Here is a 26,664-nt window from a genome sequence, read left to right on the forward strand (position 1 = left end):
AGAGTGGATACCATGCGCGACCAAAAAAAAACACGTAAAAAGATGTCTATTTCACGATAGGGCACGTTACGTACGTAACGTGACAATTAAGGGTGTCAAAAGCACAAAAATAATGAAAAAGGGTATTTATTTTGCTAGGAAAATTACGTGTTTAGGGTCGAATTTGCGGGGATGATAAAACAAAATTAAAATGTTTTATAAAGGATGTCCTTTTTGTCCCAACACTTCCTGTTTAGAGTCCGATTTGCGCGAGGTGTAGAAGGTGGGGTCGTACTAAACCAATTTAAAGCCGACGACCGACATTCCTGTACTTGTTTAGGGGTTCATTTCAGGGAATATTTGCCAAGAGTATCGTTTTGTTTCCAATACTTGTAAAGGGTAGGGTTTCACACGCCAATACTTGTTAAGGGGTGCATTTTCAGAATATGGAAATTACGTGTTTAGGGTGCTTTTCGAGACCCCATGGTCGCGCATGGTATCCACTCGTGAATGGAAGTGCCCCCCCCCCCCCGGATCATAAGAGTAGATTTATTTGTATCATTCATCATTAATGAATTGCCATAAATTGTAGGCCCTATTAGTTTTTCTCATGTTGTATAAGCCCCTGTGCCTTATTATTTTGTGTTTTACTCGTTTCATTAAATGGGGGAAAAAATATGTTCAAGTCATGCAACCTGGCGCCATGTCAAACCAGTGTAATAGGTAAAATAAGAGTGTAAGATGCAGTCAGAATGTGGCAAAATCTGTAATAGAAAGAGTATAAGATACCCAATCATCATGTACCGACCATTAACCCTAAAAGACTGGGGGGCGGGCCTTTTAGGCCCCCCCTGTACATAAATCGCGATAACTTTTTTGCGCATGAAGCGTTCGCGCCGCCATTTCATGACTTTTTTCTCTTGAGTTTTGCACAACTTTTGATACCAAATTTGTATACCCCCATACCCCCATGCCGCGGTTGCGGAGTTACGTAATATTTTCGTATCACATGTCAAGTAAGAAATTGAAATTTGCATTCGTTTGTGTGTAAAGTGTATGGTATTTGAATGAATGTAATACACATTGTTTTCTAACTACATTTTTATTTGTTTCTTTCTATATTATGTCACTTGTGAATTCAAGTAGCAGTTCTAGGATATGAAAATAATGAAAAACATTGCATAAAAAATAAAGAAATACATAAGAAATGCAAAATAAAGAAATACATAAGAAATTAAAATCAAAGGAAAACATAAGAAAAGTAATGCAATAAAACATGCCAATTATTGTATTTCTCTACATAACGCATGCGGAGTACTTATTTGCATATTTAGTAATTACTAATTTGCATAAGCATATCTAATAATTCAAGCATGAACCAACACAATTCCATGATAAACAACATCTTCTTACAGCTGAAAACCTTGAAACAGGAATTTATGGACCGCAATAAGTACCAAAATATGAAAAATTCAATTTTTTGATAAAAATTTGCATATTCACATAATTAATTATGAATATAATTTGCATAAATTATGTGATATCTCTTATGCTTTGTTTTCACCAGCTAGTGTACATGTAACACATCACTTGTTTATCTTCCAAGATTGCTTTGGCTCATTGCAAGAGAGTGTAATGCAATAAAACATGCCAAATGTTGTATTTCTCTACATAACACGTGCAGAGTACTTATTTGCATATTTAGTAATTACTAATTTGCATAAGCATATCTAATAATTCAAGCACGAAATAACACAATTCCATGATAAACAACCTCTTCTTACAGCTGAAAACCTTGAAACGGGAATTTATGGACCGCAATAGGTACCAAAGTATGAAAAATTCAATTTTTTGATAAAAATTTGCATATTCGCATAATTAATTATGCATATATTAAAAAATACAATGAATATCAGCATTTTGACTATGTTTTCTTTTAGAGGACATGACAAAGGATGTGTGTGCCAAATTTGGTTGCGATCGGACGACCAACGGCCGAGATCTTAGGGGGGGCCAAAAGGCCCCCCAGTTTTTCTAGCCTCCAAAATAGCCCAGTCTTTTTAGGGTTAAGTTTTTACCTCAATGGATATTGTGGAAAAAAAATCACGAAGGAGACCTAATCTGAAATGATCTGTGATGTAAATTTTAGTGCATATAAATTCTTTAAAACTTTATCTCGGAAATGGCTCGAAAAATTGAGATATTCATCGCCGCGACAATTAATAATCATTCCACTCAAATGGACCATTCTGAAAATTTCCAGAAAAACTTGTTAACTGATTTTGTCTCTTGATCCCGGGGGGGCCACTTCCATTCACGAGTGGATACCATGCGCGACCATGGGGTCTCGAAAAGCACCCTAAACACGTAATTTCCATATTCTGAAAATGCACCCCTTAACAAGTATTGACGTGTGAAACCCTACCCTTAACAAGTATTGGAAACAAAACGATACTCTTGGCAAATATTTCCTGAAATGAACCCCTAAACAAGTAAAGGAATGTTTTATTGTTACGGGTCCTTTGGTTGTCGGCTTTACCTTATTTGGTTTAGTACGACCCCACCTTCTACACCTCGCGCAAATAGGACTCTAAACACGTAGTGTTGGGGCAAAAAGGACATCCTTTATAAAACATTTTAATTTTGTTTTATCATCCCCGCAAATTGGACCCTAAACACGTAATTTTACTAGCGAAATGGATACCCTTTTTTCATTATTTTTGTGTTTTTGACACCCTTTTCACGTTACGTACGTAACGTGCCCTATCGTGAAAAGGACATCCTTTTTACGTGTTTTTTGGTCGCGCATGGTATCCACTCGTCAATGTAAGTGGCCCCCCCCCCGGGCTCTTGATATACGAATCAAGGAATTCATGGATAAATGCTGTAAGCCCTCTACTTTGAAATTAAAAATGGCTGCCAGCATTGTAGATATGGTGACAGATAATTTTAACAAAATTTGGCTTTGCTCGACTATAAATTGCATTGTCTGAAAACATGATTTCTAACGAAATGTATTATTATGGAAGCTTAAAAGTGCCACCGAGATGTTGAGATAATTATCTTGGGAAGTCGATATCTTGATAGCAAAAGATCAGATGACGAGATCCTGGATCTCATCATGTCAACATCTTTTAGAAGAGATGATGAGATGACAAGATCCCGGATCTCATCATGTCAACATCTTTTAGAAGAGATGATGAGATGACAAGATCCCAGATCTCATCATGTCAACATCTTTTGGAAGAGATGATGAGATGACAAGATCCCGGATCTCATCATGTTGACATCTTTTAGAAGAGATGTTGAGATGACAAGATCCCGGATCTCATCATGTCAACATCTTTTAGAAGAGATGATGAGATGACAAGATCCCGGATCTCATCATGTTGACATCTTTTAGAAGAGATGATGAGATGACAAGATCCCGGATCTCATCATGTTGACATCTTTTAGAAGAGATGATGAGATGACAAGATCCCGGATCTCGTCATGTCGACATCTTTTAGAAGAAATGGTCAGATGACAAGATCTTCGATCCATGATCATGTCATCTAATCATCTCTTCTACAAGATGTAGACATGACGAGTTACGAGATCATGACATCTGATCATCTCTTCTACTGGATGTAGACATGACGAGATCCAAGATCTTGTCATCTGATCATCTCTTCTACAAGATGTCAACATGATGAGATCCGAGATCTTGTCATCTCATCATCTCTTCTAAAAGATGTCAACATGATGAGATCCGGGATCTTGTCATCTCATCATCTCTTCTAAATGATGAGATCCGGGATCTGGTCATCTCATCATCTCTTCTAAAAGATGTCAACATGATGAGATCCGGGATCTTGTCATCTCATCATCTCTTCTTACATGTCTTAAAGATGTTGACATGATGAGATCCAGGATCTTGTCATCTCATCATCTCTTCTTAAAGATGTTGACATGATGAGATCCAGGATCTTGTCATCTCATCATCTCTTCTAAAAGATGTCAACATGATGAGATCCGGGATCTTGTCATCTCATCATCTCTTCTTACATGTCTTAAAGATGTTGACATGATGAGATCCAGGATCTTGTCATCTCATCATCTCTTCTTAAAGATGTTGACATGATGAGATCCAGGATCTTGTCATCTCATCATCTCTTAAAGATGTTGACATGATGAGATCCTGGATCTTGTCATCTCATCATCTCTTCTAAAAGATGTCGACATGATGAGATCTGGGATCTCGTCATCTTATCTTTTGCTATCAAGATGTCGACTTCCCGAGATAATTATCTCAACATCTCGGTGGCACTTTTAAGCTTCCATACAAAAGGGCATATGGCGGTCATTTTGAATTTGAAAATTCAGCATTTATCACGAATCTGACATGAGATATGATATATATGCCATCCATATCAGCTGTCATCACCAAATTGTTTTTTGTTTCATCCTGGGATGCGGCGGTATAAAAGGAAAGAAAGAAAAAAAAGAAAGGAAGAAAGAAAGAACGAAAGAACGAAAGAAGAAAGAAAGAAAGAAAGAAAGAGAGGAAGGGAGGGAGGGAGGGAGGGAGGGAGGAAGGACGGACGGAAGGAAGAAAGGAAGGAAGAAAGAACAAGCACTTTGGTAAAAAGTTTGAACCTGACAAACAGTGAGAAACTTATAAAAATATGCAAAAAGTTTACATGTAAACCACTAAATCAATGGGAAACTCAAATATAAAGGCAAGCGTTTTATAAGTTAGGATTTCTATAAGATTATAGCTCCAACCACAGACCTATTAGAGTCTAATCTATTCAGATATTTCACCCACAATTTATTTTATTATGATACATAATAACGTTATTTATATTTTGATAACTGAGCAATGATTTAGTCTTCTTGATAGAGTGAAAAAAACGGAGGACTATCGTCATCACCACTCTAACTGGAATGTTCTGTGCAACCACTCAATTATGAGTGAAAAATCTGTCTATATCTCTTTCCCTCTCTCTCTCGCTCTTTGATCTTGTTCAACTTCTTATTCTTATTATTCTTCTTCCTTCTCTTAAAGCATTTTGAGTATTTTACCAAAGTGAAATGGCACTATTAAAAAAAATCATTATTATCCACTCAATAAAACAAGATGAAGATTTTGCGTAAAAAAATGCAAACTCCTTGACAATTTTTAAAGAGAGTATGGACATTTCTTGATTTATTTATGCTATTTCAGAAGGTATATTGGTTTAACATAACTCTCAAACAGGTGGGTGTTTGATGGAATAAACAAATCAATCACATTTATTTATTTTTATCTCAATATACACAATTTTATTCATTATTATTCACATAATAATAAACTTTATTCAATCATTTGTTCCAAAACGAACACGACATCATATACATTTTCATTTTCCTAGCATGGACACATTTGCATTTTACATAACATAGTTATTAATTACTACTTTTCTGTCGTCATTACAACATTGTATTGACCCCCAGTGTTGAAAGATTTCAAACACCATGATATGCTCAGACTCACATTTTCATTTTAAAAAATACAATTACTAATTACTATTGTCTTCATTACGACACTCTATGGACCCCAGAGATAATGTAATACCATGGCATGTCCAGACTACGGTGCTGAAGAAGTCTGATAGATACACTACAGATTTAAAGGAGAATGAAACCTTTGGAACAAGATAGCTTGTGTGAAAATAAGGAAAATCAAAAAAACAGATCAACAAATATTTGAGAAAAATCTGACAAATAATGAGACAGTTATGAACATTTGAATATTGAGATTACTAATGCTATGGAGATCCTCACATTGGCAATGCGACAAAGATATGTGGTGTCACTTGTGAACAACTCTTCCCATTACTTTAGTATATTAAACTGTCTCTCTTATCAGTAGATCATGTATTTTTAGATAGATTTTAGACATTTGAATATTGAAGTTGAAACTTGAAATATAAACGCAAAATAATGAAAACTGAAAAAAAATTATAATTTGCCTCATAGGGCACTTTGTGATCAGCTTTAAATTTTCAAATTGGCAACTACAGCATATTTCAATCATTCCTGCATTTGTCTTTTAAAGGTTTTGAACCTGAAATGGACCGAGATTGACAAAAAATAAATAGAAATTAATATTTTAAAAACCAAGAAATTAGCCAAATTTTGTGGGAGAAAAGTGATAATCTAAGGAGGGTGAAAGAGTGTGAGTGGGGGACAATTTCTTTTTTTCAAAAGTATATTTTTTTTACAGTATAGCTTTAATTTCATTCACATAGAGTGCATTGGATAAACATTGCATACAATATGGAACTCTATTCGGAAAAGGCCCAGAGGTTATCAGTCAATTTGAAATACAGCAGTATATTCTATTGTATTAACGTTTCATTTCAAAATTCATTCCATTATATACTTCATGCAGCACTGGCAATGGGTAGATATGACATTTCCATGATGTACTCTACACTTTTTGATGAAAGAGGCTCACACATGTTAAGACATGTCCTCAATTCAATCTAACCATGGACCATGGACCTACCACGTAGGTCCATGATCTAACTCACTGATGTTCAAAGTTATCTACAAAGAAATTTAATCTGTATAAATCCGGGACACACAACTTTTACATCATTATCCAAAATATCATATCATTATCCACAATAATGTATCATTATAGTGATTACATTTGGAGATGTAAAGTAGTTATTACATTATTATCATAACTGCACTATTTTTTATATTCACTGCATACACAACTACATACATGTAGACCATGAAGTAAATATTTGTAAATAAGTAACCCATCATGATGGGAGACATTTTTTTCCATAACATGAAAGACACAACATGATACAAAATTAATTGGGGATTCAATACTTGTCAACTAGGAAAATTCAATCAGAAATTCAATCAGTGATTTTCTTAAATTTGCAATACACATATATCAATCATTTTCCTATAAGGAAAATTCATTATAAGATTCTCAGTTGAATTAAATGACAGCCATTTTATAAACAGGCCATAGCACTCATGCCTTTTGCAAATACATGAAGGTTACAAATCAGTAATATTGATATATTTTCTCAAGTTCTTTGATTTAAGTCCTTTTGGAAGTGCAAAGGGACATTACATCATAATGTGAATTATGCTTTACAAGAAGTGCATCATTATTATTTACTATTATTTATTACTATTATTCATTGTTTACCTTTACAGGCAATCACAGCTTGTTGTTTAGCCCAATGTCTCATTCAGTTCTATCATATATTGTTTCGCTCTAGCATTCTAGTCATTCATGCGATTTTACTCCGATGAGTGCATGTCGAAAAGCTTCAGTATGTTCGTTTTTAAGGCTATTTTACAATTATTAATATTAACCATTATTATTATTACTATTACAGTTATTATTATAATTATCATCATTATCATTATTGATGTTGTTGTTATTGTCGAAAGAGAATAAAAAGAAACAAATGTCAGGTCTGGAAACCAACTTATCCAAAAATGATATGAGAAACTAGCAGCATGAATTGTAGCAGTCAAGAGCCGTGTATGACAAAGAGTTGTGATACATGTAGTCACATTAAAATTGAACTCAAATTCCCATCTCTTCATTACACAATTGAGATCAATCGCAATACAAATTTGATTTGAACCTCTTACAACTCTTTGTAAGACAGGTTCTCTCCAGGCTCCCGTAATGGTAACTTTGCCATCCAGTGGTAACTACCATGGTAATACTGTTAAGCAACCAATCCGAATGAAGGATACCATGCAATTTACCATTGTATGGCAAAGTTACCATAGCAATATTTTTTATAAATGCAACAGGGCCCATGACCTAAGTTATAATAGATCTAATTCCAAAATTGATCTATTTATTCAGGTGGCCTGATGCACCCATACCTGAACTACTTTACATATATCTGGATAGTGTAATTTATATGATGTATTTATGGTTGTGCAAAATGCCAAATGATTACGATTATCAATAAAATGCTTTGAGGTTCTCATTAGGAGGCTAAAAATCAAGATCAATATCAGACTTGCGACTGATCTGAATAGAATTCAACACTTTGTAAGGACTAAAAGTCCTAATATCGCAGACTTATTTGTGATTGAGCATAATAAAGATATCTAGAAGAATCAATTCAGCTATTAAAAATGTAGTATTATAGGTTATAGCAACACACATGTGTAGCGAAGCTCATGGATAACAGCTTTTGACCTAAGAAATAAACTACTAGTAGATGACAATACAAAACTGTACTGCCCTGTAACAAAATGAACATAATATATAGGTAAACATATACTTCGAAAGACATATACACTGTGTACCTTTTACAAATAATACATTTCAATATAATTTCTGATAGATAATATGAATGCAAATAAATCATATACTCAGAAGGAATGATAATAAGATCTTTTTGGTAAAAATGATACTGTGCTCCGATCCTGAAAATGATATAGTGTAATTTGTACATGTAGCTATCAAAATAACTGTCAAAACAAAAGTAACAAAAGCACATAACTGATATGAATAAATACAATATCCCTATTTCATTCTTCCTTATATTCTGCTATAATAAGTGTGTACTATATATTAAACCGAATCATATTGTTTCACAAGTCCACTTCAAACTAATATTCAAATATTGTCATAATCAATTTCTATCACAAACTTCTGCCATGTAATGTATGTATAAAGTGAAGGGTTAATGTGGAATGGAACATCATACACATGTAGGTAGTCTGTTTTAAGATAAAGTCAATACCCTTTATAAAAAAAAACGTGTAATAATTTTCCAATTAAAAATTGATACCCAATGCATATATCTCTGATATGTAAATGTACAAATCTAATGCAAATATCTTTTATATGGCAAGCACTTTGAGGAATATACTGTACCAAGTCCTGTACGGTTCTACATACATGTAAGGGATGACGAAACTTTGCAATAATATCCTTTCTGTAACATGCTTGGCAAAAAGAGACTGGTGCTTTAATCAAAGTGCATTAAGTAGACTTTCAGGATTTCCATATCCACATGCTCTCAATATGCTATTCCATTCCTGGAGTGAAACTTCATCATAGCAATATCTCTTTTAAACTTTGATAAGATGGGTAATATGCAGATTCTTTCTCGGAACATTCGCACATGAAATTCAATTAATGTTCCACCATTATACAAGGTCGTAACCAAATATCTGACATTCCACAATTGTAACTGATGGACAGGCTAGAAAAAATGAATGTTATGATTCATTATCTAGTTATTCATAAGACCCATAAGACAATAGTATGTAAGTGCCTATTTTCACCCATGTTATCAGATTTGATGGCATCATGGAGGTACTCCTAATGCTGGGTAAACAACAATGACTTCCATTTCCTACCAGGTATCCACCTAACACCCGAGGGCCGTCTGTATGTAATGCATAACTTTACGAACTGATGAACTTTGCTTGTGGTATGAGGTACCCAATATTTACATTGGTGTCGATTAAACTCACAAGAAACGGTCACCAGTTGAGTGTAAAAGTTATCAAACACCTGGATAAAGAGTAGCAAGTTTAGATTAATGACTTAGCAAAGGACACAATAGTGGGAATTGAACTTGGAACCTAATGTTTCACAATCTGGGGACTTATCTACTGACCTACAACGCCGCTAAAAATTTAGTTCCATATTCAGTTCCTTACACCCAGTATTTGACATCCTGTAAAACCACACCCTTTTTTGAGACAGCATCACCTAGGAAAGGTCCAGTTATAAGCTTGTCCAGTTATGGTGAGATCCAGGTAGTTCCATGTAACCAGTATTTGACATTCTTCACAAACAGATCATCGAAGCCATTGAGACAGTATCATCAAGGAAAGGTTCTGATATGGTGAAGTCTATCAAATTCCTTACAGCCAGTTTATGACATCCTGGACAAACAAGACCATGTCTGTTGAGACTCCTCATGAAGGAAAGATTCTGAAGTGGTGATGTCTAGGCAAGCAGTGCATAGGCAGCATCCGTGTTGCTGACTGCCTGGAATGTTGCTGTGAAGGCTCTCCGGCTTGCTTCATCAATTACCTGAAGAGATCAAATTAAATTACATCACATCAGGCAACTTTTACAAAATATTTTATTTGATTCAATGATACACTCTTTATATATTAATTGATAATACATTAGATTCATAAAATAATGACATTGGTGTTGAATGAATAATTTCATAATGAACTGAAGTTGAGCATAAGAATGAAACAACTTATTTTCAGAATTATGTAATGAAGGGTTGACCTTCATTCCATTTACTTCCTTTCCTAATCTGTCATTGATCAATATGTAGCAAATTAGTATTACATAGATTTTCCAAAACAAACTGAATATTGAATAATTTCCAAAACAAAATTCACCATATCATAACAAACTCAGAATGGAAAGATTAGAATGAAATGCTCATCATGAAATCTCCTTTTACAATAGGTTTTGAAAAAGAATGTAAGCCTGATTCATTCTATGCTAATAGTCTAAATTAATTTGCATCACATTCTAAGAGTTTTTGAAATACAGGTTAACATATTTTGACCTTCAGAAGTCAAATATTTACCGAAGTTGAAGCAATATTTTTCTTTACCAGATTAAAAAACGTGTACATATCTCTTCTCTCGGTCAAATTTCTCCTACATCTACATTTGGATCTAATATATTTGACTTCGGCAAAGTACCAATATTCTTTAATTCATGGGAGTGGTTTATGATGCAGTTTTAAAACACACAGGTTAGTATGACCTTTTCTGGGAAAAATGGTAGAGATCTCACCTGAGTATTGTAGAAATCTTTAGCTGCAAGGATAAAGTACTTGCGATCCACAGGCTCTAGCTTCCCCATCCTATTAATCACATGACTCAGTCTGATCAAAGGTCAAAGGTCAAGGAATTAGACAAAAGTCAAAGTAAAAAAAAAAAAACCCACTGTAACTGATTGACAACTAATAGAACGGACAAATAGAAACACTACCTGTATGCCTTGCAATGACATTGCTAAGGTAAAGGTCAAAGGTCAATGAATCTCAGAATAGTCAAAGCAAAAACATTGCACCTAACTGAGAAGGACTGGGGTCATGTTTCATACAGCTGTTTGTAAAGTTATGCATGACTTTATGCACAACAAACCAGCTGTATAGGGATATATCAGTGAGCATAAGGGTCTCTAGTTGTGAGTTAAGTCAACAGTGACTTACAAACAGCTTTATTAAACAGCCCCAGGTTGGGTTTCATATATCTGTATGTACTTTAAGCACAACCTTAAACATGACTGGTATCCTTCTATTGTCCTATTTAAGTGCAAGTTAAGTTCATAAAGATTAAACAAAAACAAAAACTTTTTAAGAACTCCACAGAGGTGAAAATGTTGATGTCTCCAGGAAGGCTAATCTATAATGTAGGACAATATCATTCTCCTTCAAAGGATACAAGGCTCTGAGCCATTTGTTTGTGGAGGCACTGATAAAGAAGCATGTCAAACTCCAGATTGCCATGGCAACCGGTGTACGCTGGGTGAAGTTGGAGAGTGAGAGCATCACCCAATCCCTCACAGACTGGGTCTGGCCGTTCCGATGGAGGTTACCGAACACCTGTGACATCAAGAAACAGAGATTATTGTTTATACCTTTATATACAGTATATATTGTTACAGGATGTAATGCTTACTCCACCATTTTCACCTATGTTAATAAATGATTGCTTATCTTCTGTATTATGTTCCTCAAATAACTAAGAATTAAATTAATGCATACTAAAATGAATTGAATAATGCAGCACAACTACCCTGACTTTAGCAAAACAGAATTTATTCATATTTGTGAACAAGAAACATTAAGACACATGATGACCTCTGTGACTTTTTCTTTTGAAACCCTAAAACTAATCTGATTTTCATTGTCCTATATACATACTTGGAATCAATTTGAATATGACTTGTAAAATGGATCTTTAATTATTGCAAGATTGAAAGCAGGATGGATGAATAGACTACCCCAAAACAAAACACCTCCAGCAACCACCTACAATGGGTAGAGCCTACATTATAACTAACCTTGAAGACGACTGTTGCCATAAGCTGGGGGTGAGGTTGCTGGTTGGATAAGAACTCTCCTATGACTTTGTTCATGATATCTTGAGGTGGAAAGAAGTCATTCAAGAATGGAGGAAGGATGAACGCTACCGCCTTTGCTTCTGATGGATATCCCTTTCGTATCCTGGAAATGAAAGTTTGAATTTAAACCCTGTTAGTACTGTATTCTCTGAATTCTAATTTCATTCAAAGAAACAAGTACAAATAATGAAATGAACAAAAAAGATTGATTCATGAGATTACCAACATACTTCATCTCATTCTATTTATTCCATGCACATCACTGTTCAATGAAACAATGTCCAACACTCAATTTGGTATATATTTACTTCTCTTTTTGAACTATGCAAACCATGATAATTTGAGAGCTATACACCACTCGATATAGAGTAAAACATGGATAAAAATAATTTGAAGAAGGTCCTACATATAAGTTGAGTTGATGTACATACTCTATGGAATTGCCCTTCACCTATTATGGTTTTGCCACCAGCAGGAATATATAGTTTCTATCCAGATACTCCACTGGAAGATAACCAGAGCGGAAAAGCTGATTGCCAAGATCCAAATGGCAAAGAATTTTGTTGAAATGCTGACACAGCTAAACAATGACCTTAATTTTTCATCTACGAAAATGCCAATTCCATGTTCTTCAGTGTTCTAAACATCACATTCTCTGCTCTTCCATAACAAAAATACATCAGCTAGAGCAAATGTAAATATTGAAAATCTGAGAAAAGGACAAGTTCCCATGCATATAAAGGTTGGAATCTACATGATAATATTACAAACAGGTTTCATGAGCAGAGTTTTTACTCATGCATGATTTCCATTTTGTTGGATTATGTTTTATTTTTCATATTTTTCAAATATTTTTGGCTGAAAATGTTTTTTCTGAGAATTTTGTTATCCCAACTCCCCCCCCCCCCCCCCCGTTTTCTATATCACAGAAAACTTACCTATCAAACATGATAGAGACTCTCTCCATGGCAAGAAGGACTTCTTCAGGATCTTGAGGTTGCATCTCATGGTGGATGTCATCATCATCAGACGACACCCCTCTACCATCTTCAGCAGTGTACATACTAGTGAGTAGCAGACCCAATGCTGACAGGGCATGCATGGGGGAGGGTAGACACAACCTGGAATAGTAAAGTAGATAAATGTTAATATTAACAATTATGTATTATTCTAACGGTGACATCTAGCTAGAAATAATTTATTCTGAGTGTCACTATTCTTTCTACCCCAGCTATAGCTTGGTTTGTCATGTCCAGTGCTCAGCGCATTGAAGAAACTAATCCTCATAAGTACCCTATAATGCTGCATAGTGTGGATACATTTCTTGCTGGAGCAATACATCGCATTGATTGGATTCAAGCCCAGAACACTCTGGATGAATGATAAGGATCAAGACAACCATATGCATAATCATCATCACTATCATCATCATCATTATCAACATCATCATCATCACCATCATCACCATCACCATCATCATCATCATAACCATCAAAATGATCTTAGATACCCAATCAGCTGATTTCTCACCTGTCAACGCTCAGCTTCTTGAGCATATCTCTTTCTTGCGAGCCCAGAGCATGCGCCACTAGAAGTCTCTCAAAGCCTACCATAATGGCATGGTAAACCAACCAGGAAGTAGATTCATCACTCATTAGCACCATTACTACACATTGCTGAAAATGAAAAGGCAAGAGATTTTCTTAAATCAGTCTTCCTGTACTTCATTTTTAATGTATACATTTATGTGAATTTAAATTTGAAACTTAACATGTTATTTGATGCAATTCATTTTATCACCATTCTAATCTACATCACTTATTCTCCTGAAAAATAAAGCCCTAAATGTCAGATAAGCATTTCACTGAATATCTAATTGCATTAAACACCTGTAATCATTACCATGGGCAGGAGCAACTATCATCACATTTTAATCAGTAGTCTTCATAATCGACAGCCTCCCCCTCCGCCTTCTCCCAAATATTTCTCAGTTCAATTATTTTTCTTCTCGTTTCGTTTTTTTTTTATTTTATTTCTTTCATTCATCTTTTCACTTTTAATATCCATACAAGGTGGAAAATATCACCAATAATAGACAGTTTAGTTTTGAAAATTTCCAAACACTGCAAATAATACAACTGAACTGCCACTTCAACAATAAAATTAAAGACAAAATACATGAATAACTTTTTGATATCTTTTTTTAACCTTCCAACATGACACTCCAACATCCTGCAAAGACCTAAATACTTGTTTAAAAGTTTAAACTCTGTATCTCACCTGAAGGATAGCCTTAGTGAAGTCTGATCCTGCAGTTAGATCTGAGTAGTACTCCATGATATAGAACGCTACTGACAACATCACCAGAACATGTTTCTGACAGGCAGAACTACTGCAACTGCAACATAAACAAATGTCATATAGGAATTTAAAAGAGGTATCTGATGGTGAAGAAAAATAAGCAGAATGTATAAAAAGTATAAAATTCTAAGGATTATAACATTACAAAATGTCATGTTTTTTAAGACTCTTTTAGTATGCATAATCAAACTTAATGCTTACTTTTTAAAATGATGTTCTTGATAAAAAGAAATCATGCCAGACATTGCGACAGATCCTACTCAACTCCTTATATGATACTAATGGGTAGTCCCATGTATCCTTCATTATTTTTATGTGTCCGACTGCTTTCTTCTCCTATATTTACCTTACTTTACATTAACTAAATGAGCTATGGTGTTTTTGGTTGTTGTTTTTTATAGAAAATATGAATCTTTTTAGGTGAACTAGAAAGCAAAGTTGAATCATGACAAGTCAAGCTAGGATGATCCAACATAAAGATTGGAAGATGCTCTAATTCATTTCCTATTTATATTATTATCAACATCAAATCTACTTACTTTGATATAGCCTTGATGTTTCTAGTGATGTAATCGGTTACCATGGGAACAAAGACTTGGATATCCTCCACAGCGTCTGACTCCAGGATATAGAGTACCCCGTAGAGCGCCCCCACTCGGCTGGGAAGATGCGTACTCCGTAACGTGACCTCAAGAAGTTTGCTGACCTTCTCAGAAACATCCTTGTCCTGTATGAGAATCATAAGTGTCTCTTGACTAAACTTGTTGAATTCTGCACTGAAAAATTCCCACAAACTGAATTTAGATGTCATTTATTTCTCATAGCCGGTGGGTTATCTTCGATCTTCATCTTCCTCACAACCAATCAAATTTGTTCAAAGATGCAAAGAAGGAAAGTTTCTTCATGAGAGGACTTGTCACTTGAAGTATAATCACACAGTTCCTATAGGAACAGTGCTTCTCAGCCAATCAAAATCCAGGAAAGTTGTCGGATCTGACAACTTGTCGGACAACTGGGGCCCGTTTCATAAAGAGTTGCAACTGTTGTAACTTTGCCATCATGGCAACTACTATGGTAACCTTGATTGGCTGCTGAGCCCTGTTGCCATGGTAGTTACCATAATGTCAAAGTTACAAAGGTTGTTATTCCTTAAGAAACGGACCCCAGATGTTGAAACACTTCCCAGAACTATCTTGAAGATGCTTTGATAAAAAAATACATCATAATATCTGTTGAGGGAGAAATAAAAAATTCCACTAGCAAATCACAGTTCCTTCCCTCCACCCAACTCACTACCCCCCCCCAAAAAAAGGACATTCATACACTCGTGCATATTTGTTTTTTAACATACCATTCCTAGAACGGATGCTGCCTTGCAGATGCCTGGGATGACATACTGCGTCACTAACTCATCCTCCACAGGGTGAATCTTGTTCAACTCCAGCAATGTCTCATACATCCATTCAAACTGAGATCGCTCGGTGAATATATCTGAGATAAGCAGTACCTTTGGGGGAATGAACGGATAAATAAATGTTACATATTTACACAAACAAATCAAGGAGCACATACGTAATTCAAGACCAAACAATTCAACACATTTGTAATGAATGTTGTGATATTAGATGTGAACGAACTAGCTAACAAAACTATGTCAGAATACCATATACTTTAAAGGCATTGCAAGACTATGAATTCAAGATGTTCATAATCATATTCCACAGAATTCAACATTTTTGACTGATCACTTGTAAAAAACTGTGCTACAACAGAAGCTGGAGTTCATCATTCCTTTCAAGAAATAATATCCTCTCCACTACCCAATGATCATCATCTGCAGGTAGCAACAGTAGCGGAATGGGAGGAAGAATTTCATCCTATCAAAGCGTACAAAGAAAAAAAAATCTCCTATTAGATCACTTCGCCATTGAAATAAATAAATTCCAGGGGAGCGTTTCATCAACATTTTCATCCGACAAGTTGTCAGATCTAACAACTTTCCTTGATTCTGATTGGCTTAGAAGCACTTTTACTATGGTAACTGTCAGATAGAACAGGACTTGTCAGATCAAGTCCTTTCATGAAACACTACCCACCAGATGAATTGGAGCTCAATGGGATGTGTGTGCATCATTTGGTTGCAAGTGAATGGAGTAACAACACCTTATCATGAGTTAATGAAGAAATACTTACTGACTTGATGGTCTCACAGAGTAGCATGAGTGATGTCCTGCGGGCCGAGCCTGGAGCAAGCCACTGACCATATACCTCCAGCAGCAACACCAGACAGGAGTGGACATCAAGATTGGACGGAACCCTACTGAGGGATGCTGGGATAGCTGTACGACCCAGGGGGATGATGCTGCCTTCTGGTCGATTCTGGTTCTGGTCTTCAACCAGTGGTAGGATCATATTGTTGATGGCCCAGATGCCGTGAACGGAGACCTACAATCACGGTAATCAAATTGAATCCATATTTTTTTTTATATCACTGTCTCAGTGGGAGACTTCAAGCATGTATCTTTCATTTTTGTACAGAAGACATTCCCAAGTCAGTTATATATGATATAAACTACACCATTCTTATTTATTTATTATTATTTATTTATTTATTGGTATATATGCACGTAAAAATTGACCAGCAGCACATGCTGAAAGGGCCAATTTACAAAAATTTATGAAGTACAATATACAGATATAACAAAACAAATGAATGAAAACATAATTAAAGTATTCTATATCAAAACTTAGTTCCAATTAAAAGATGTATCTCAAATAAGTAACACTTGATTATACAAATGATGAAAGGCTGATATCCCTAATCACATATATCCTAGTCATACTTTGGATAGAAAAATTCAGATAATATGAATAATCGAATTAAAGCTTTTAAGGACTAATACTGAGGAGGCCTAATATCTGCCTGAAAACGTTATTTGTGATATCTGGGGTTGTGACTCAAAGCTTTAATAGCAATAATTGTAGACGGTTTTTTTGATGAATCGCATTGGCTACAATGTAAAATTAACCATGAAAATCGAGAGTATGATAAATCGCTTATCTTTGTGTTAAGGGACCCAGGTGATAATGTTAATCAGCCAGAAATTCATCCATATAAGCCAGTTCATGTTAGCTCATGATCAACTTTTCTCAAATGACCTTTGTGATTTTTCATTACGATAATTTCAAATGTAGATGTTGCATAAGCTTTACCGGTAGAGTATTCAAATTCTAAGAACAAAGGGCATTGTATAGACCAGGTGACTAGAATAGTACATCAGGGATAAAGTTTGGAAATCTGTTTCATTGTCTGCCTTTGGCACATTTGACTATTGTTTAGGCTACTGTCAAATAACAGTGATTATGAAGGCTCTATTTATTACTCTTCAGCTTGGATGTGATAAATGAATAATTTGAAAGTAATACAAGAATAATCATCAAATCACAAATGCCTATGCTAGAGAATTTGAAAGTCACCTTCATGGTTTATGTCAAATGACCTTTTTCTGCTCGTGTGCAGTTTATAACCGTGAACAGGCTTATTGTGCTACACTCAACTAGGTTCAATGGGGACCTGGGAGGAATTTATTCCTTCGCAGTGCGTGGACAAGTTATGATGCATTATACTACAAACTTTTAATTCAGCAAGAGTAAAGCACTATAAAAGCAAGCATAATTATTATTATCTCTAAAATATAAACTAAAAGGCTGGGAGTGCCTTACCTGTCCCAATGTGAATTCATCCTGATTACCTTCTGTCTCCATGTTAGCTGTCAGCATCTCATCAAACGGTCCTTCCATCGCTGTGCTTGTAGCAGGTACCAAGGTCTTCTGAGATCTGTGTTTATAGGCAAAGTAAACACGGTTGAGGTATTACATCATGCCACAGTGAACATTGTTCACTTTTTAAAAGAATGAGCTTCATTAACCATGCTTTGAATTGGAAGAGTTTGTGTGGAAATGGAATGAATAAAGATAAACATAAAGTTCTAAGAGAAGAAATGACTCAAACACTGAAAAGTGAACCCACAAAATTTAACATGGCAGAAATGTAGTGATCACAATATGGTTAGTGCTAACAAGAACCAAGAGGTTAAAAAATTTAACAAAGAAAAAAAAGAGGCACATTAATGATAATGGTGAGACAGAAAAGAGAGGAGAGAGTTCTCATTCTGAAGACTATATCAAGTCCAGAATTTAAATGCAAACCCAGTGACCCAAAAGCACAAAGGAGGTTTAAACCATTGACAGGTTTTAAGTAGCTCACAAGGTTTTCCAAACACACTAAAATGAACATAGTCATGAATGAGTCGCCAGTGTGAACACCTTAAAGTCTTTTGTGAGTTTGGGCTCATAAGAAACAAATACCCTTTTCATAAACCTATCCTCCAATTAGCCGCCTAAGAGTAATGCGGATAATTCAATAAAAATTGCGTTCATAAACTCCGAAAATAAGCCGCATTATTTTTACGAGTGCCCGTCCTGAAAAAGGCGGATAATCGCCATGACAAATGGACACGCCCCTCCGATGCGGTTGTGTTGGAAAAGGGTGACCTTGTGACCGCACCATGGCAATTATCCGCATTATTTGGAAATGCGTTCATAAACTCAAAATCTTATCCCGATGCCGCTATTATGCGGATAATAGCAGCATCAGAGTAATGCGGATAACTCTTGTCCTCCTCCAATTTTACGACCAAATCATGCTGCTATTAGCCGCCTAATTCATTTTAATTGGGTTTATGAAAGGGGTATAAGAGTGAGGGCAGGACATGAACCGTCCAACAAACTAACACGTGACTGACCTTGTTGATTGCATAGCTAGCATCTCTCGTTCGACAAGGACTCGGAGTCGACCTAACCTCTGACCTTTCTTGGTGGCAAGGAAGGGCAAGCTGTCGTGTCGTGGGATACAGAGGGGTCGACTGTTGGTGGGGTTGCCGGCCGAGGGGCGTAGGATGGTGTTCAGTAGCAGGGAGGTGATCCCTCGTATGGCTAAACACATCAGTTCATTCTGCTCCATCTCCTCCTATAGTATAATTAATAATCATGATGTTATCAATAGTAATGATGATAAAAATGTTGATCCCTAATTGAAGGAGTCAGCTTTGACGGGTCAATGGCTTTTTCTGATGCCCTGCAGCCACTAATTTTTTTTTAGTGCATGTGTATGTTTCATTATCAATTTTTTGTTTATCATCGTACTGAAGTTTGCATATTCTTTATTATTTTATCTTGTATATATGCATATACTTTAATGGATGCTAAATATCAAAATAATAAATTTCTCAACATGATGATGATGATGATAATGATGATAGCAATCATGATAATGATGATTATGATGATTATGATGAAAGTGATGATTGTAGTAATAACAGTGATGATAAGGATTACAGTCACGTCCTGTCACAGCCTTTTTAATTGGTCCCTTCATGTAGATATACAGTAATCATAACCTTACCTCAACCATGACATCTTCAGGATTGTCAGCAGGGTTCAATAAGCCTAGCAGTGAAGCCCAGGTCTCCTCAAACTGAAAACGGCTTGTCCATCCTAAAAATGACAAATAGACAGGGTATTACAAACATTCCATTAAGTATGCCTGACATCCTAAATGCAGTACCTTCCCAAAATGCTTCATTTCTGTTTTCCAGTTCATATAAAATTACAATGCTCTCAAACTATCACTGTACCAAATTATATAATTCTAAATATCTGATTCTTTTAACATATCAATATGTTTCAAATCATCCCATGCCATGAACAAAGCATGACAACTTAAAAGTTGGGCAGGCAAATAGTGTTTCAAACATATGCCATACATATCGCTTTTTTTTCCAAGTAAAATTCAAACAAAGATATTAATAATATTAATCCCTCTTAGGATGTAATGACCTTTGTGTACAATATTCAAACTTGTAAAACACATGACAGAATGGTTACCTATTGAGTTGACCCTCTGAATGAAGCTTCTGAGAACGGCCTTTTCTTTGAGGAACTCCAAGGGTATAGGAGGCAGGTTGGTCTGAGCACGTTCCAGGGGGCTTGGGCACCATCCCATCTTCCAAAGGATGGGAGGGGTCCTTGCGAAGCCATTGACTGAGGGCAAGCGAGCAAGGCCAACCATCACGCTTTTCATGGGCTCCCTCAGGAATTGAGGGGTCTTGGTGAGGAAGGCTTCCTGCTCCTTGGGGAAGGTGTTTTCGTTCAAGAGTTCCACAAGTTCAGAGATCCGATGGCAGGCTTGGAGTTGATGATCAAATCCTGGAGGAGGAGGACATGAAAAAAAAAGTATTTTAGAATAATTGTCTTCATTCTGCCAATGGAACTTATTACTCAATCATAGACAATTAATAATGTTGTGTCACACATTCTTATTTGAACACATCACGTGGTGTCATAAACCCTTATTAATCTACTGTTGTAGAATTAGTAGTAGTCGTAGTAGCAGTAATAGTAGTCGTCGTCGTAGTAGCAGAAGCAGTAGAAGAAGTAGTAGAAGTAGCAGTAGCAGCAGCAGCAGTAGTACATTTTTTGACATTGATAGAAATGGAGACATATGTATTTGCTTACTTAAATCTAATCCTGGCATTTCCTGAAGCTTTGGCACAGTGAATGGTTCATGCTCTTCCTTCCAGACTTTCCCTGGTAACAGATGAAAATCAATATAGAAATCCTCGGTATTGCATATGAGATATATAGAAACGGTGAGATTTAAATGGCCGGTGAACAATTCATGAAACATATAGTCAGTAATTTTCACTCTATTTCAAGCTAAATTGCATGGTGTTCTCCAATACATGATTCTTACTTCTTGCAATTTTTTACCTTTAAAGTGAGGTGTACTCGTCTCTCACGAAAAATCATATTCATATACATCTTGCCTGATAGGACAAGTGAACCCCACTTTTAATACTTTTTTCATCTTAGAAAAAGAACAGAACAAGAATTTGATCTGCGACACACCTGCTTGGATGATGTGATAGATGCAACCAATAGCTGAACAGAACCAGGTCACATGATCTGGATCACCAATCACAGTTGAGAGCTCAGGATGCTGGAGTATTTCAGCGATGCACTCCATGGAATGGAGAGCTTGTGCCGAGGATATTGGTTTACCTTCTGATATACTCCAACTCACCAGCTGGATCAAAGAAAACAAAAGATATGATAACTTTTTCCAAATTAAACACTTTAGAAGGATATTACTATAAAGGCATTATTTTAGAATATGTTAACAAATTTACAAATGAATTAATAGACCACATAACGTTAAATCAACAATCAGTCACTGAACTTTGGGTTACAGGTTCCAGGTCCTTTGGAGAGGAACTGGAGCTTTGACATTCTCTAAGTAGTCAAGTGAACTTGACTACAACAACCATTAACTACATAAAATAAAAAGAAATACTCTAAGCATACAAGAGGCCTTGCAAATCTCTTGGATAAAGTAAGCATTTTATTTATGTAATAGGCGTCCGAATTTGTGACTTTGCTGTGGTAACATCCTCTACAACAAGATGTGATACAATCATTGAAATAGGGATGCATAAGTTTTCTCACCTCTAATGATGCAATCGTCAGAGACATCATACATTCAGAAGCTTCTATATCGAGATCAATCTTCAACGTCCTACAGGCCAGGAAATACCTAGCCAATGCTGCCACGATATCATTGAGCTGGTGACACCACACTCCATCCTGGAAACATTCCATCATCTTTGCACAGTAATCCCTTGCATCTTGTCTCTCTGAACCCGGTTCAAGGATCCGATGAGGCCGAGGTACGAGAGCAGCGAATGATTTCAGGTGTGTGACGAGGGTTGGCATGGCTGCCTTCAGGAGGGCGTCAACTGGTGTTGCCTGAAGTGGGTGTTCGTTACTTGATGAGGGCGTGGTACTTGTTGGAGTAGCATTGGGTGGCTGGGCACTTGAAGGGCTTTGAGCATGCTCAGGTGCTCCGAGCTGGGTGCGTGCCAATCCCAAGCTGATGCATTCTCCAATCAGGGTGTGGTCAAAGCCCTACATTAATATGTGAATGTTGAGGGAAAATTCATTAAAAAATACATTGGCTGCACAAAACATGAAAATCACGCTGATATATGACATACATTTTTTCTATTCAGGGTATCAGTTCGAACTTGCCACTAAGAGCTCATACACAAAGCAATATCAAAATTGGATAAAGAGGCCAGAGATGCTACACAGAAATTCCATTTAAAACAGTTAAAGTCTCGGAAAACATAATAATAAATAATAACAGTGTATTTACCCAGGGTAGCCACTTCAGTTCAGAAAATTGTTCTCCCAGCAGGCCCTGCTATTATAACCCCCGATAAGCTAGGCTACCTATTCAGGTGCACACAGCTTTTGGAGGAATAACTTCCTGCCGGTACCCATTTACCTCACCTGGGTCGAGTGCAGCACACTGGATGAATTCCTTTCTGAAGGAAACTATGCCATGGCTGGGATTCGAAACCACAACAATCTGTTTCAAACTCAAAAGACTAATCCACTGGGCCACAATGCTCCACATGGCTTTGCTGGTTGATGAACAAATCTTCCCCTTATCCATAAGCACCACTTTAACTTCAAATATTGATTGAAATTACCTCTAGTGTCAAAATAGCCATGATATCTTCATAGGATAATCTTGATAGCATGGTAGCACAATCTCGGCTTGATGAAGATGGACTGGTTCCACAGCAACAGGACTGAACAATGGACACATACCACTCCTGGAGACAAACATGTTATTTTTGGTTAAAACATGGAGCAAAAAGAATTTATGATAAAAATTCATTTTGTACAAAGTACTAGAAAACAGCATGTTGTTTCAAATCATTTTTCAGATATATCATTACTCTAGCTACTGGATTCTGTTATCTCTATATCGATTTTTTAAATTTTATAATGAATACAGCGAAAAAAATACATGGGGGCGGCGGGCGAATTTGCCCCGGAAATGCCTAAAGTCGCCCTCGAAATCACCCAAAATCGTGCTTTCGGGGGCGACAGAATATCTTAATGTCGCCCCCGAAATTATTGCCGAGCAATAATAACTCAGCGGCCCACAAGCGCCATATGCTCGAGCTCCACTTAACATTTAAATACAATAAAAAATACGCACTCAAAATCATGAACAAGCCTTGGAAATAGCGAGGAGCACAGTTTCAAATTCCGAAATTGCATCTTTTTTCCTGTACCACGTTTTTCCATACACATGGTATGAAAAAAAAAATCAACGCAACGGTCGGGAAACAGTCCCATGTATAGGGGTCCATTATGCCTACCACCATGTGTAATTTATAACGCACATTTTCCCCTACAGATATCACAATTCTGTGATAAAATAATTCGAATTACACAGGAAATAAATCCCAGAGTCTAGTAACCTTGCATTGGTGAGTTATCATTCGGCGTTGCTTTTCAAAAGGGCCTAGTAACATCCAAAATAACTGATCGTATTTGCTAATTATAATTTAAAAATCATTTGTTTTATTTTTATAGGGGATGAGGTAAATATCCGGCAATAAATCATCAAACAAAGCTCCATCTATTTTACAAGGCCGACGGGAGGCTCACGCATTGGCGCTAGCTAGCTAGCCAGCCTGAGCTCTGTCTCTCTGCCAGAGCTCTGGGGGACAATTTCGCTCAGTAAAGGCCTCAATGATGGTGATTTTCTGTTTCAGACAGAGTTTACATTTCGGGTATATTATTCAAAACTGCCAACAAAGTTTGATGATTTCTTCATTGTCATGTATATTTAAGTTATTAATGAGTTCATTCTCACCAAATTTAGACTCCCCCATAGAGAAGTGCAATTTTCATGGAGATCTGCGTTTTCAAAAGACTTCAGGAATAGTTAGGGTATGTGGGCCTTAATCACATGGCTGAGTACAGGTTATTGTACTAGAATAGATGGAGTAGAAATTAGATATTGAATTCATTTATATCCAAGTTCAACCCTCAGTCACACCCACACAAACACCCACATCCAAGATTCTAAGCATGAAAAAAAATAACTTAAAAAAACCTACAATATTAAACAATAAGTAATAATTCATTAATAAGTGAACAGGTATTCCTCAAAATACAAAAAAAGCATTTGAAAAGAGCAACCGAAATGCAAAAAGTAGCCCCCGAAAGGTAGAAATGGAGCCCCCGAAATTTTACAAAAAATTGAAAATGGAGCCCCCGAAAAAAATAATTAATTTTTTTCCGAATGAATACACCTACATACTTACATAACACATTAGAGGACTTCATAATATATGAAGATTGTACATATTGTAAATATACAATCAAGCTTTAAAATCATAAGAATACTTCCGTAAATGCACTTGAATGCAAGTAAACTCCATAAATCATGGCCCCATTAAATAAATTGACGACAAATTAGCTTCAGTAGCTAATAAGTTGTCATTGGAAACAGTTTTTCTGAAACAAAGTCCAAGTATACCTTATCAAGGAAGACATCGGCAAGATTCTTTGGCAAGTCACTGGGTAGGTCGGGAGGAGATGGAGCTGGTTCCTCTACTGTCAGATCAAGTTTTAATCTACTTAATAAAGACATCAATCTTTGATTTCTATGGAGATATGAAGAGAGAAAGAAATAATGCGATGGTTGAGAAATTGGCAGGATTTTTTTGCAAGTCACTTGGTAGATCAGGGGAAGATGGAGCCAGTTGCTCTATTGTCAGATTAAGCTTAATTCTACTTAGAGGACAAGTCCAGCCCAACAAAAACTTGATTTGAATAAAAAGAGAAAAATTCAACAAGCATAACACTGAAAATTTCATCAAACTCGGATGTAAAATAAGAAAGTTATGGCATCTTAAATTTTCGCTTCATTTCACAAAACAGTTATATGCACATCCCGGTCGGTATGCAATTGAGGAACTGATGACATCACTCATTCACTATTTCTTTTGTATTTTATTATATGAAATATTTTTATTTTCTTGCCATTGTCATGTGATATGAAGTTTCATTCCTCCTTGAACACTTGGAGTTCCATTATTTTAACATTTTGTGCTTCAGGCAATCCGGTCCTAATCATCAAATTCGTAAAAATTGAAATATTGTATAATTCAAACAATAAAAAAACAAAAGAAATAGTGAGTGAGTGACATCGACTCTCTCATTTGGATGTAAATGGCTCGTTCATAATACTATTTTGTTAAAAATAAGCGAAACTTTGAAATGTCATAACTTTCTTATTTTACATCCGGTTTTGATGAAATTTTCAGCATTGTGCTTGTCTGAATTTTCTCTACTGATTCAAATCAACATTTTTCTGAGGTGGACTTGACCTTTAATTTGATTTCTACACAGATATGAAGAGAGAAAGAGATGATAATGTTATGGTTGAGAAATTGGCAGGATTCTTTTGCAAGTCATTTTGGTAGATCATCAGGAGATGGAGCCAGTTGTTCTACTGTCCGATTAAGCTTTAATCTACTTAGTAAAGACATTAATCTATGATTTCTAGAGAGATATGAAGAGAGAAAAAGGAAAAAAAGGGCATATGTAGAAAGCTTTAAAAAGCTTGCTAATGACAAAAGGAAAAAAGAAAAAAAAAACAAGCTAATCACAGATGTGTTTACACAATAATTTGTTAATTAGCCATGTTAAAATATATTCAAATCATGGTTCACAGGAAACTAAATACATCATTTTTAATACAGACCAAACAGGTTTCCATGTAAACAAATAATCAAATCATGGTAAAAGCAAAAGAATTTCTTTCCCCCTACATATTCTTACTTTTGAGCGAGCCTATTTGAAGTGAGAAAGCCTTCCAGTTTCGTCAATTCCTCATGGGTGAGTTGCGCCCTCGTGTGTTGATCCACCCTCTCAGCTAGTAGCATCTCCACTCTCCTGCATGCTAGCCCACTAGCCACCCTGGCAATGGACTGCCAGTGTGTTGTCAGGAACTTCTCAATTAGGAGGGTCAGAAGCATACCTGCAAAAAAGAGTCACAAATTCCGTTCACAATAGATCATATCCCATAGGCAATGATTATAATTTGTTGTGTCGGTGCAAGAATGCCCTTAGCAAAACAGTTTTGCGCATGGCATCAGTGCAGAAACGCCCTTACGCAATACAGTTATGCGTGCTGCTAAGGGCGTTTTTGCACGAATGCAATGCACGATAATGCAGTGTTAAGG

General features: G+C 36.1%; 1 protein-coding gene across 2 annotated transcripts in view; it reads right to left on the reverse strand.

Moving 5' to 3' along the window:
* Window positions 1-7,374: 7,374 nt before the first annotated feature.
* Window positions 7,375-26,664, reverse strand: part of LOC121425579 (huntingtin-like) — a 56,962-nt gene continuing 37,672 nt past the window's right edge. For both annotated transcript variants that reach the window (XM_041621672.1, XM_041621671.1), the window contains exons 39-58: window positions 26,261-26,459; window positions 24,954-25,080; window positions 23,104-23,229; window positions 22,055-22,513; window positions 21,458-21,635; window positions 21,065-21,136; window positions 20,435-20,755; window positions 19,953-20,044; window positions 19,294-19,517; window positions 18,212-18,326; window positions 16,682-16,933; window positions 15,840-15,995; window positions 15,028-15,215; window positions 14,408-14,525; window positions 13,658-13,803; window positions 13,066-13,248; window positions 12,068-12,230; window positions 11,446-11,606; window positions 10,793-10,883; window positions 7,375-10,060 (exon numbers count right to left, since the gene is read on the reverse strand). In XM_041621672.1, coding sequence (XP_041477606.1) covers window positions 9,974-10,060; window positions 10,793-10,883; window positions 11,446-11,606; window positions 12,068-12,230; window positions 13,066-13,248; window positions 13,658-13,803; window positions 14,408-14,525; window positions 15,028-15,215; window positions 15,840-15,995; window positions 16,682-16,933; window positions 18,212-18,326; window positions 19,294-19,517; window positions 19,953-20,044; window positions 20,435-20,755; window positions 21,065-21,136; window positions 21,458-21,635; window positions 22,055-22,513; window positions 23,104-23,229; window positions 24,954-25,080; window positions 26,261-26,459 — 3,458 coding nt within the window. In that variant the 3' untranslated portion in view covers window positions 7,375-9,973. The remainder of the gene's footprint in view (window positions 10,061-10,792; window positions 10,884-11,445; window positions 11,607-12,067; window positions 12,231-13,065; window positions 13,249-13,657; window positions 13,804-14,407; window positions 14,526-15,027; window positions 15,216-15,839; window positions 15,996-16,681; window positions 16,934-18,211; window positions 18,327-19,293; window positions 19,518-19,952; window positions 20,045-20,434; window positions 20,756-21,064; window positions 21,137-21,457; window positions 21,636-22,054; window positions 22,514-23,103; window positions 23,230-24,953; window positions 25,081-26,260; window positions 26,460-26,664) is intronic.

Source organism: Lytechinus variegatus, chromosome 12 (genome assembly GCF_018143015.1).
Source record: "Lytechinus variegatus isolate NC3 chromosome 12, Lvar_3.0, whole genome shotgun sequence".
Classification (NCBI taxonomy): Eukaryota; Metazoa; Echinodermata; class Echinoidea; order Temnopleuroida; family Toxopneustidae; genus Lytechinus; species Lytechinus variegatus.